This window comes from Dryas octopetala, chromosome 1 (assembly GCF_963921425.1).
Source record: "Dryas octopetala chromosome 1, drDryOcto1.1, whole genome shotgun sequence".
In the NCBI taxonomy this organism is placed as follows: domain Eukaryota; kingdom Viridiplantae; phylum Streptophyta; class Magnoliopsida; order Rosales; family Rosaceae; genus Dryas; species Dryas octopetala.
Genome location: NC_141366.1, coordinates 2,001,606 through 2,013,725, shown reverse-complemented (window position 1 = coordinate 2,013,725; position 12,120 = coordinate 2,001,606). Strand labels below are relative to the sequence as shown.

At 34.1% G+C, this 12,120-nt stretch overlaps 3 protein-coding genes across 4 annotated transcripts; 1 reads left to right on the top strand and 2 right to left on the bottom strand.

Moving 5' to 3' along the window:
• Positions 1-1,355: 1,355 nt before the first annotated feature.
• On the bottom strand, positions 1,356-3,034 carry LOC147296271 (peroxidase RIP1-like). The gene is made up of 3 exons (XM_086230146.1): positions 2,810-3,034; positions 2,101-2,295; positions 1,356-1,916 (listed from the first exon to the last, which is right to left on the bottom strand). Exons 1-3 carry the CDS (start codon positions 3,032-3,034, stop codon positions 1,356-1,358), a joined length of 981 nt encoding a protein of 326 aa, XP_086086272.1.
• Positions 3,035-6,395: 3,361 nt separating this feature from the next.
• Positions 6,396-9,655, top strand: LOC147296270 (peroxidase RIP1-like). Its single transcript, XM_086237384.1, has 3 exons — positions 6,396-6,636; positions 6,802-6,999; positions 7,179-9,655. Exons 1-3 carry the CDS (start codon positions 6,415-6,417, stop codon positions 7,731-7,733), a joined length of 975 nt encoding a protein of 324 aa, XP_086093510.1. The 5' UTR covers positions 6,396-6,414; the 3' UTR covers positions 7,734-9,655.
• BLOS1 (GCN5L1 family protein) lies at positions 7,578-10,634 on the bottom strand. Of its 2 annotated transcripts, XM_086237362.1 has the most exons (4): positions 10,448-10,634; positions 10,117-10,322; positions 9,913-10,018; positions 7,578-7,714 (listed from the first exon to the last, which is right to left on the bottom strand). In XM_086237362.1, the coding sequence occupies exons 1-3, from the start codon at positions 10,599-10,601 to the stop codon at positions 9,929-9,931; spliced, it is 450 nt and encodes a 149-aa protein (XP_086093488.1). In that variant the 5' UTR covers positions 10,602-10,634; the 3' UTR covers positions 7,578-7,714; positions 9,913-9,928. The 2 variants fall into 2 exon arrangements, with proteins under 2 accessions (XP_086093488.1, XP_086093497.1); XM_086237371.1 differs by lacking the exon at positions 7,578-7,714 and having other exon boundaries at positions 9,834-10,018.
• Positions 10,635-12,120: the final 1,486 nt, after the last annotated feature.

Sequence of the window (12,120 nt, the reverse complement as noted above, 5' to 3'; positions counted from 1 at the left end):
ATTTTTCTTGGTACACTAAAATGCGATCGAATCCATGACCTATTCTAATCCAGACCCTTTCTCCTCTTCCTCACCACCGCCAGAATTTAAACCAAGCTGGCTTGCATTACAGGTTGTGTGTGTGTTTCTAACCTATCAAATAAAGTTTTTTTATGCAGGTCGAACCCTCTGTTCTATTAACCAAAAGAAAAAAAAAAAAAAGCCAGTCAATAGAAAATGAAAAAGTCAAAGTCAAATCTTTGTTTTGAATATAGCAGCTGAATATTTTCCAAAATGCAGTTAGTATTCTCCTATTTTGATTAGATTAAATTGAATTTTTTAAATTGAATACCTTATAGGCTTATACTGATTAGATAAGATCGATGATATGGCTAGAACAGTCATTTTGAAACTTTCAAAAAACTGTATAAGTTAATAAAATAGACATATATTAACGGTTCAACACAGTGACAGAGGTGAAAGTGTCCTTTGCTTGCTCTTTCCCTCATCTATTGAATTGTTTTACTCTATTGCTTTGGTTGAATACTTCCTATTGCAGATGTGACAGTAAGAATGCTTCAGCCCACCATTAAAAAAGATTATCAGTAATCTAAAAGTCATTAGCCTTCGTTTGGTTGGTGTATAAGATATGATTGGATATAATTAGATAGGATAAATAGCTATAATCATGTGTATTAAAGGAAGAATATGGAGGGTATCTTCTAACTTGAAGGAAAAAATGAGAATAAGATGAATTATTTAATCTCACCATTTTTGAGGGGATTAAAAGGGATAAGTCTCCCCTTATAATTAGTCCATCTTAATACATCTTATTCCTTCAAGTTAAAAACTTCTTCTTTGAATACACATGAATTTTGTAATTTATGATATCCAATCATATCTTGTGCACCAAACGAGGCCTAAGACTTCAATTAACCTTGATAGGTTTTGGTACCACATAATTCTTCAATAAATGGTAGGTTTGGTTCAACTGTCACTAGTATATTAATTGTTCTGTTAGGTGTATCTATAGTATTTGATTTAGTAAATAACTGTAACAGATTGTTTTGGTTTAAACATCTGATTTGACTTGTGCTGATGTGATTTGCTTTTGTTAGTCAAAGTATGCTCAAATAAGCCTCTGTGGCTAGGGAAAAAGGTTAGATTAGAATAAGATTATGAGTGGATCCCATTCCAAGCCAAAAAATTATGCTCAAATAAATAGTACACTCTTTATTCAACTTGAAAAGATTTTGAAGTACTACACCTGTAATTAAATTCATGATCTAGAAACCAAAGGATTATATAGATTACAAGACTAAAGTTTTCAGTTTATTGAGATTTGGCATAACATTTTGGGCATGTACTAAATAGTCCTAGTTGATTTTCCTGCAATTGAATCTTATCTCACCATCAGATCCAGTGAGAGGCTTCATGTTACCCATCTTGATCATGGATGCCCCAAAATCCACTTTGAATTCGTTCGGGTTGTTAGCGTAATACTGCACCAGATTGTCGCTGTCACTACCATCACCTTTAAAGAGCTCCTGATCAGAATGGAGGAGACCCTTTTTCTCCAGCAATGCCTTGAAGTACTTAGTGTCGAATTTCTTCTTAGATGAATCCAATGGTGCTGTGTTGTTGTCTCCGCCATTTTCAGGACAACCATTTTGCAGGGAGGCTGCAAAGTTAGAGTCAATGTTGGTTTCATTGTAAATCCTGGTCCTGAAGGTGGTGCACCTAGCTAGTCCAATGGTGTGACCCCCTGAGAGGAGGACTAGGTCCTGCAGGTCTAGACCATGAGATTGGAAGTTTGAGAGAAGCTGGGAGAAGTCGAAAATTGGAGCAGGAAGATTACTGTTTGCATCATCCAAGACTGCAGTTCTTGCATCTCTTCTACCCAATAAAACTTCATAGGAACAGGAATTGCCTCCCAACTAAACACAAGCACAAGATTTTTGGATTAGTTTATGAATTAAGTCTTAATTAGGCTACAACACATGAACAAAATAATTAATTCGTTAAACAATCTCACATGTTATATCGTCAAACAGTTAAAATTTGGACCATTGACTAGAGTTCGACAATATATATGAAAAATATTTGGCAAGAGAGCATTACAATCTCAACAGAGTCACGAGCTGCAACTGCTAAGATGTCTGCGCATGAGACCACATTGCCAGGGCAATCTTGATTGAGAGTTGCTTTAATATCATCGACCACATCAAAACCTCTGATGGAGTTCAGATTTGGAAGGGCGGTCTTCTCACCGGTGAAGTCAGAGGTATCGTCCAGCAAAACTGATCCATCACACCCCTGCCATTAATTGCAACACCAAGATGGAAAAATTCATACTAATCAATTGGAGCACTGTCTCAGCACAAAAATCTTTGTGATTTTTTATTAATATCAGTAATAATTCAAATAATGCGAGATGCTGGGAACGGAAGCCACTTTTTGTTGTTAGCTTATAGAAATCCAAGGACTATAACGGACAGTGTCCAATATATAGTTGCCTAACAGAAAAAAAAACACACACACACACACACACACAAATTCATAGTTGCTTCAGTCTCAAGCAATAACATGACACACCGATAAGTGCTGTCCTGGAACCTCTTGTAAGTTGCAAACAAACAGAACTCTGATACCATATTAGATAATGATTAACTGGGATATTTCAAAAACTTAAGTTATTAGGAATGAACCAACACTGCAACAGTCCAGAAAAGAAGATATCAGATATAACAATCAAGATCGAATAACAACTAGCTTGAATCTATTAATTAGACTAATGAAATGGCAAATATATATTAATGAACCTACGTACATTGACAAAGCAGTCATGGAAGTGCAGGCGTAGTAGTGATGCCCCCATGCGTGCCTCAGTTTTAATAGCTTTCTTGACAACTGATCTGATGATTGACAATGCCTGAGGGCAGGCCTGCTCATAGAAATCAGGGGTGAGTTGTGCAGTGCATGCAGGGATCATCACAAGAGCAGCTGCAACAACAACAGTGACACAAACGAAAACAGATGAGGATTGACAAGCCATAGTTACTAGCTAGCTCCCTAATTGCATGGAACAAGATGAAGAGCTATGTGTTCATATATAGTGGTCATGACAGAATACTGTTAGCTTCCTTTGTTTCCATCGATCATTCAATTAATAATTCTCATGACATTAAATTAGTACGTTCGTGTATCTCATCATCTTAATATCTCAGAGACCAATTCCATGGACGCAATAATATAATTGATCATTTGTACCAAGTTGCACTCCATTGAGCATATTAAATTATCGGCGTCGACGGTGGCTACTATTTCATAAAGTTAATTACTTTAGTAAACCATTGTTCTCAAAATTAACTTCAGTTGTAAACCAACAATTAATACTTGCTTACCTCTAAGTTAATCACAATTCGACCCTTAATTAATTAGTCTTTTTTTAGTACTTCTGGTATATATCTAGATAGACTGATAGATCGAGTGGGAGAGAAACGGATAATTTTAGTATTAATTAAAATTATTTTGGAAGTTAACATTAATTCATTAAAATAATTTATTTGGAATTACTATAATGAATTTATTCTGATAATTCATTAAAATAATTTACTTTGAATTACTATAATAGTTTACTATAATAGATAACTTAATTAAGTGCACCGCAAAATCCAAGGATATATATTATGAGGAGTGTGTATGCATGATTGCACCTTATATATATATATATATATATGGCTTAATTATCGATTTACCATCCAAAACTGTAACTCATTCCCACTTTACCACCTGAAAGTTTTTTTGTCCTAGATTACCACCTGTAACTTACATCTGTGTCTCATTTTACCTTGTTCCGTTAATGCTGACGATCTGGCCGTTAATGCTGACGTGGCGCGCTAGATGTGCGCCACGTGTCACATCTTTTTTTTTTTTTTTGCATTTTTTTATTTTTATAAACTTTGAAAATTAATTAAAAATAGCTCCGAACTCAGAAAAATATACGAAAAATTTCTACAGACTCGTCTTGACTAGCACTAATTTACTATAAGGTTAAATTACCAATTTGCCCTCTAAAAATTTTCAAAAAAATTAGAAAGTCCAAATTTATTTCTAAAAAATTAAAATAAATTTTCCTCTATTAAATAAATTCTAGAAAAAATTCTAGAATTTTCGTAAACTCTTGGAAAAATTCTCAAAAATATTTTGAAAAATTACCAAAAGCTTGTTTTAGAGAATTATTTCGAGACTTTACAGAAATTTTAGAATTTTTCTAAAATTTATTTTATAGGGAATTTTATTTTTCTCTAAGACCGAGAGGTCTTTTGGGTAGTAAGTGTTCACTAGAAAGGTATTGTTAGTTTTTAGAAGACTAACGGTGCAAACCCTCATATTTTTTGGAGTTCGGGAGATTATTCTATGAATTTTCAAAGAGTCTAGAGTATTTTAATTTTCTAGAAATAAATTTGGACTTTCCAAATTTTTTTGAAATTTTTAGAGGGAAAATTGGCATTTTGACCCCATAGTAAATTAGTACTAGTTAAGACAAGTCGGTAGGAATTTTCCGTGTATTTTTCTAAGTTCGGAGCTATTTTTAATTAATTTTCAAAGTTTATAAAAATAGAAAAATCAAAAAAATCAAAAAATACAAAAAAGATGTGACACGTGGCGCACATCCAGTGCGCCACATCAGTATTAACGGAATTGTTGACGGAACAAGGTAAAATGGGACATGGATGTAAATTACAGGTGGTAATCTGGGACAAAAAAATTGAGAATGAGTTACAATTTTAAGTGGTAAATCGATGATTAAGCTTATATATATATATATATATATTTCTCTGATTCTCTCCATGTGAGAGATCTGCACCTGTTTTACTTTCTGATCCCTCTAGTCATATCCATGAATCATGATTAGCTGTGTAACTAGGAAAGTTATTAGACAATTCATTCTGATTCTCTTACAGACATGCATATATATGTTTAGTTTCTGACAATTGCTGAGTTTCGCAAGTATGCTAGTTTATTTATTTGTTAGTACCCGGCCACTACGTACATTTCCAATATGTGCACAGCACTTGATGTGAGTCTCTATTTCCAACATATGTTATATTTGACTTTAATATGATATAGTAAGTTATTCGTTTCAATATCTTTAATGGTTTGGTTTGGTGTATAGGATATGATTAGATATGATAAATAGCTAAATTCATGTGTATTCAAAAAAGAATATGAAGAATATCTTCTAACTTGAAAGAAGAAGATGTGAAAAACATGGATTATTTAATCTCACAATTTTGAGGAGAATTGGAAGGGATAAGTCTCCTCTTATAATTAGTTCATCTTAATACATCTTATTCCTTCAAGTTAGAAATTTTTTCTTTGAATACACATGAATTTAGCTATTTATCCTATACAATCATATCATATGCACCATACGAGCATTTGTAAATTATTTTGCTTATGAAATTACATAGAACGACCACTTAGGATGCATGGTTTGGTTTGCATCCAAATTTAACCGATTAGAAACATTATTTCAATTCTTTCTTTTCTCAAATGAGAGATAATTTAGTTTATGACTTCTTTTTACGAAATGAAAAGAAATAACACTAGACTAATATATAACTATTTAATATAATATTAATTGAGAAATTAAGAAGTGTTAAATACATAAACGCCATAACTTAGGTTGGGAGAGCCATTTCCATATCCATAGCTGATAGCCTGATAGCTATAATTAAATTAATTAAGCTTCCGGACTTCCAGTCTTTGACCCTTATTAAAAAACGAAACATACATAGTACGATTTTGGGTGGTGGTGAAGCATCTTCAAATATTTAAGTTAAGCTCAAATTCTTATTAAAACCAACTTTTGACTGGGCAAATTTTTATCATATAGTAATATTATTGCTACGGTGATAAGTCTTTCTCTTTCAAGTGAAGCATGCAAATAATGCATGGCAAATGCAACTTTTGTAAATTAACCATGGTGATGGGTACGTTATATATAATTAATTAATTTGTTAGAAATATACACATAAGATGCGTGGGAAATTAATTTCTGCCAATATTTTTGCATGGTGTATAAGAAAAAAAAACAGTGATCCCAATCTCTCATGGGATCAATGGATTTAATGCACCAAATCAATTGTTGAATGGGTCCATTATGTTATGCGTGCAAGCTATACAGCAATGTTCTTACTGCACCGGCCACACCATGCCAGCCAGAATTTAAATTAGTCATTGGAATTGGTCCATCCATACAATATTAAAGACCGAGCCTGCTTATAATACCCAATCCAATACATTAATTATATATGGAAATATTGATAGAAAATAAGCTAGTGGGAAATTTAATTTCCGCTATATAAACTCGATCAAACTCCTTCATCTTCTTCACTCGATCAGCAATTTGATATCAAAGAGATTACAATGGCTGCTCTTCAATCTTTCCTCCTAGTGTGTATTGTAGTTGTAGGTGCAGCCATTAGTATGATACCAAGTACTTCAGCACAACTAAGTGCTGATTTCTACTATAAAAGGTGCCCTCAGGCACTGCCAGCCATCAGAAAAGTTGTCAAGCAGGCCATCGCTCGTGAGGCTCGCATGGGAGCCTCTCTTCTACGCCTCCACTTCCATGACTGCTTTGTTAATGTATGTTAAGCTTATATATATATTTGATTGTACGTACACACATATACATGCAATATTGCACTTGCAGGCATTTCTCTTTTCCTTTTTCTTTTTTCAAAATATGTTTTTTTTTTATATCCCACATTATAAAGATTTCTTATATATGTTCATGGTTGATTAATACAGGGTTGCGATGGATCAGTTCTGCTGGATGACACTTCTTCTGGCTTCACAGGTGAGAAGACAGCGTTAGCAAATGCGAATTCAATCAGGGGATTCGACGTGATCGACGATATCAAAAAAGCTGTTGACAAAGCTTGCAATGGTAGCGTGGTCTCTTGTGCAGATATATTAGCTGTTGCAGCTCGTGATTCTGTATTTCTTGTGAGTGCTTAACTTAATTCACTAGCTAATTATGTATTAGACTTGTTTCCAAGTGTTTCAATGAAATCTTTTATGTGTGTACCAATAAAAACGTACGCTATAGTGATTAAAAGCTTTTCGCATGCACCTTTGATAAAATTTGTGTTTAATTGTGTACCATTTTTGTTTGTGTACCATAGCTGGCAGGCCCTCTTTACAAAGTACTATTAGGCAGAAGGGATGCAACAACTGCAAGCTTCAATGATGCACAGAGAAACCTTCCTCCCCCATTTTTCAGCTTCTCACAGCTTCTCTCCAACTTTCAAAATCATGGGCTTGACCTCAAAGACTTGGTTGTGCTCTCAGCTGCCCACACCCTTGGGCTCGCTCGGTGCACCACCTTCCGAGCCAGAATTTACAATGACACCAACATAGAACCCAACTTTGCAGCCTCTGCCCAACAAAACTGCCCACCAAATGGAGGAGATGACAACTTACATTCACTTGATGCAACCACAAGGAGATTCGATACCGTGTACTTCAAGGCTCTGCTGAAATCAAAAGGTCTCCTCCATTCTGATCAAGAGCTGTTTAAAGGTGATGGTGGTAATAGTGATAATCTGGTGCAGCATTACAGCAAGAACCACAATGCTTTCGCAAAAGACTTTTCAGCTTCAATGATCAAGATGGGTAATATGAAGCCTCTTACTGGGATAGAGGGAGAAGTAAGACTCAACTGCAGGAAAATCAATTAATTAGGATCCCTTTTCGATACTATGGTGTTCATGATTCATGTGTCTCATTGCTTGTAGCAGCTGTTATACATTATAATTGTAATTTTTTCTTAATGTGGTCATGATTGATGTTTATGATCAATTGGCAAGTGTAATCTATTCTCTTATTATGTACCCAAGAAACGACTATGTTATTTAATAATACATTTTGTCTTTTGAGAATACAAAACATAACACATGGCATATTTTGTAGGATTTGGATTAATTCTCTGCTATACTTGTTTTAATTAATTCAAACCAAATATTATAAAGAGTTATCAACTCATGAATGTAACCTTACACAAACTCAAAGAGTATTATGAATTCATTTATTTTTTTGCTCACACCCTTATAATATATGACTCAAATTAAAGGGAAAAAAATGATTTTGATCCCTGTGTTTTACCCCGAAAACATATTTGATTTATGTGGTTTCAAAACTTTGCATTTGGTCCATGTGTTTTATATTATTTACAATCTTAGAACATTTTGCACCCAAACTGAAATTTGAGTTTTGTTAAAATTATCCCAAGTTTACAAATAACATAAAACACAAAGACTAAATGCAGAGTTTGAAACCACAAAGACCAAATTTGTTTCCGAGGTAAAACACAGGAACTAAAATCATTTTTATCCCAAAATTAGAAGTCAAACAAAAATAGACAAAGAAGCCGGATCCTATTTTTTCGTACACTGCCAAGTATCTTTAATTTCCACTTTGGTACAGCACACTGCACATACAAGTATTCTGAACTAGTGTAAAAGTTTAGATTCAATCAGTTGATGATATACATGCCTTATTGGTTGAATTAAAATCCATGAAGCTGATTAACATAAATGGAAATTCTCATAAAGTAATCATCAATAAGTAGCTATGAATTATAATACAACACAAGGCCATGGCATATCTAAGCTCAATCACAAAACCCAAATTCTCAAATACGACAAGAGCCATTCTGGGTTTGCCAGTGAAGTCTAGCACAACATGCACGATAGGGACAGGTCTCAAATTATTTGTGGCTGTATTACAGTGTTGGTTAAGCTTCACAATAGACACTCTGTATTCATGTTGTGAAGAACTGAAGACTGAAGACATACATAGATGGAGGCAGAGAAGGCCAGTTTCTCATAGTGTTGACATTTGGCGACTTCCTTTCAAAATTTTCCCAATCCCGAAACATAGGATATATTATAACTTATAAGACAGCTGTAATTGATTATCACATATAAATGTATGCATTTTCCACAGTTGACTAATCAGGTACAACAAATGCCTAGCTATCATCTATTCAATAATCTCCAACTCTGCCAACTGTTTGTAGAGGGTCGAGGTTGACTACCCTTTGTTTCATAAACAAATTAATAGGAGTGCTTGGGATTTAGGAAATATCCAAATCAGACTGAAATTCGAAAACAATGTCAACTTTGTTGTCGATTCTTGTGGAACAAGACAAGAGAATCAAATTTGGGTTAGGTGACCGACTATACTAGAGATTAATTTTTAATAATAATTAAGGGTAATACTTTTTTTTGGTCAAATAATTAAGGTTAATATCACCGTTAAGACCAAGTCTTACTGAGGAATATTACTGTATTAGAATCTAAATCCAATCTAAATCCTTTTCGGAATTTGGGGTGAGTTCCTAAGGAGTTGACATTCAATTTGGAAGCAGCCAAGAGCCGACCCCTCCATGGTCCAATGTCCGTCCTGAGTTTCTGATACAAGTTACCACATTTTACATTTGACATTCTTCGTTGCCCTTTCATATGACTTCTTGAAAACTAAAATACATGTGATTTCGAGTTGAATTTTCGATTCCATTGTCCACTGTGTAGCAGGTGATGATACCTTTTTTTCATGTTATACATATCTCTGTAATTTGCCGAGCTCTAATAACACTCACTTCAAATAGACCATACAATAATGAATCACATTTTTTTTCTATTAGAAGAAATTAATTTTTTCCCAATATTATGATGTTACATTGTTAAATTGTCAATCATTACAATTAAGTGAAATGGTGTTTAAATGTAAGGTTTTAAGAGAGGCTATCTAATCCTTCCTAGCCAACATGAATCAAATTTGCACACTCAGAAATAAAGCTTATCATTTCAAGATTGAGATGGTTTAAAAATGACAGAGAAGATAATGAGAAATTACATGGCAATTGGTGAGATCAAGCTTGGTGAATATTGTGGATAGCTGCAGTGATGCTTTTACAATCATATTCCATGATCTTCATCCAGTTCTCAAAGTCTCCGAATTCCTGCCACACAAACACCTTCGCTTAAAAAACAAGTTCTAAGAAAAACATAAAATTAATTTGAAAGAAAATCGAAAAAGATCGGAAAATGAAAATTGAACCTTAATGGCAGAGTTCATAGAATGAGTGACAGAGAGCCACTGATCAGTCTGTTTCATGAAGCGAGTAATGGTGGTAGCCAATGCCCGAATTTCATGCTCAATTCGCTTCTCGTTTACGAACGACTCTTGCACCCCATTGTTCACCGCCTCCACCAGCAGCTCCGCCGCACGCGCCGCCTTCTTAACCGCGTCCTTCTTTGCCTTCTCTGCAACAATCACTCTTAATCAATCAATCAACCAATCAATTAGTCACTAATTCAGTAATTCGTTTCAATAATTCAGGATCTTTTTGCATGAAACCCTAGGTCGAATTTCGAATTGGGGGACTGACCGATCTGTTCGCGGAGTCTGAGGGAGGAGTGGTGGTGGTCGTGGACCAGTTGCAGCAAAGAAGCGTCGATGCCTCCCGGCTCTGCCTCCGACGAGAAGGAGGAGGAGGATGCGACGCCGCCATGCGCGAGTGGAAGAGATGCTGGTGAATACATGATCTCGGTGATTCAAGCGTGCAACCCAAACGGTAAACAGGCAAACGTTCTTCCATTTGGTTTCGAATCACAACCCAATTTGTTCGGGCAGTCCGAGTCCAGGTTTCAGATTTGGGCCGACCTAATTTTTCATGGGCTCATAAAATAAACAGCGCTCTATTTGAGCCCATTTATTTGGGTTGGGCTCGGATCAGATAGAATATAGGGGCCCAATTTGAAGTCAGAGGTCAATGAAGAAAAACTCATCTTTGATTTGTATTGATTACTGACTAGCCTCTCTTCACCTGTTAATAGGCTTTTTACTGTTGAGGTACTTCAAATTATTCGGGATAATTGTCATGTTTGCCTAATATATTTTCTTAGTACAGATATTTGGTAAATAATAGCAACGTACTACTCACTTATATGGTAAAGTTTATGACATTAAAACTTTTCTTATGACTTTGCAATAACATCTAATCAAGGAAAAATTATAGCACATGGCAATATGTCAATTATATAAAATAATTTCTCATATTTACAACCGTAATCATCATAGATTAAAAATTAAACTCATTATTTATCAATGAACTATTAGTCTAACGGTTTTTCTCTTTCTAATTGGAGATGTGTTCTTTTCTAATCCACATTATCAAATTTAAAAAACATATCTCTTTCCAACCATCAACAATAGTATTATAAGTCCTATGGACATGAAAAATAATTATCCGACAGGAAGGTGGCTTCATATAGAAGTCAAAGTCACTAATTCAATGCTTTAAATGTTTTTAGTATAGGTTGGTTACTGGTTAGTTAGACTTTGGCCCCACTTATAGTGTACTCTAATACTTCATACTTTTTGAATTCGATAACCCTAAAATTGATGTCTGCAGTTCCAAACCTATTCTATCAAAATCAAATATATAAAATTGATATCGTTTAAAAAGATAATATAAAATGGGTTAATCTAAGAAAAAAATTAGAATTAAATACCAAATATTAATATTTTTTCAGTAAATCAGTAAGACTAATTTTTTTTAGTTTAGGTACTAATCTAGCAAGACATTTTGGATTAGGTCATATTGTCATAAATCAGTTTGCTATAAAGTTGTGATTATTGAATAGTGACAATTAACTGTTTGAAATTCATAAAAATTCAAAGTTTATAAGAGTTTAGTGCTTTTGATTTAAGTTTGAGAGATGAAGTCATATAATCTAGAGACTAAACATTAAAGTTTAAGGACAAACACTGAAAAAAATAATAAATCAATAAAAAAGTTATGATTATTTATAGTCACAGATCGATAGAACCATATTTTTTTAAGTTGGTACATAAATTAAAATTTAGTATTTAAAATGAAATGACATAAATATTTTAGTAGTTAAAATGAAATAACATTGAAATTTGGTATATAAACTCAACGGACGTTTAACTTAATAGTGTGCAACATTAATTCTAAATTTGGCATGTACTTAATAATTGTTTTGTTTTCAACACGTGTTGTCAGATTGGGGTGCCCTGTTCATCCCAAACTAAATA

What these genes read in the sequence shown, in the direction of transcription:
- LOC147296271 (XM_086230146.1), bottom strand. Translation starts at nt 3,034, where the DNA reads ATGGCTTGTCAATCCTCATCTGTTTTCGTTTGTGTCACTGTTGTTGTT. An exon ending in TCCATGACTGCTTTGTCAAT is followed by an intron (nt 2,296 to 2,809) that starts GTACGTAGGTTC and finishes AATTAATGGCAG; the next exon opens with GGGTGTGATGGATCAGTTTT. An exon ending in CTCGTGACTCTGTTGAGATT is followed by an intron (nt 1,917 to 2,100) that starts GTAATGCTCTCT and finishes GCTTGTGTTTAG; the next exon opens with TTGGGAGGCAATTCCTGTTC.
- LOC147296270 (XM_086237384.1), top strand. Translation starts at nt 6,415, where the DNA reads ATGGCTGCTCTTCAATCTTTCCTCCTAGTGTGTATTGTAGTTGTAGGT. An exon ending in TCCATGACTGCTTTGTTAAT is followed by an intron (nt 6,637 to 6,801) that starts GTATGTTAAGCT and finishes TGATTAATACAG; the next exon opens with GGTTGCGATGGATCAGTTCT. An exon ending in CTCGTGATTCTGTATTTCTT is followed by an intron (nt 7,000 to 7,178) that starts GTGAGTGCTTAA and finishes TGTGTACCATAG; the next exon opens with CTGGCAGGCCCTCTTTACAA.
- BLOS1 (XM_086237362.1), bottom strand. Translation starts at nt 10,601, where the DNA reads ATGTATTCACCAGCATCTCTTCCACTCGCGCATGGCGGCGTCGCATCC. An exon ending in CAGACTCCGCGAACAGATCG is followed by an intron (nt 10,323 to 10,447) that starts GTCAGTCCCCCA and finishes TGATTGTTGCAG; the next exon opens with AGAAGGCAAAGAAGGACGCG. An exon ending in CTATGAACTCTGCCATTAAG is followed by an intron (nt 10,019 to 10,116) that starts GTTCAATTTTCA and finishes TTTGTGTGGCAG; the next exon opens with GAATTCGGAGACTTTGAGAA.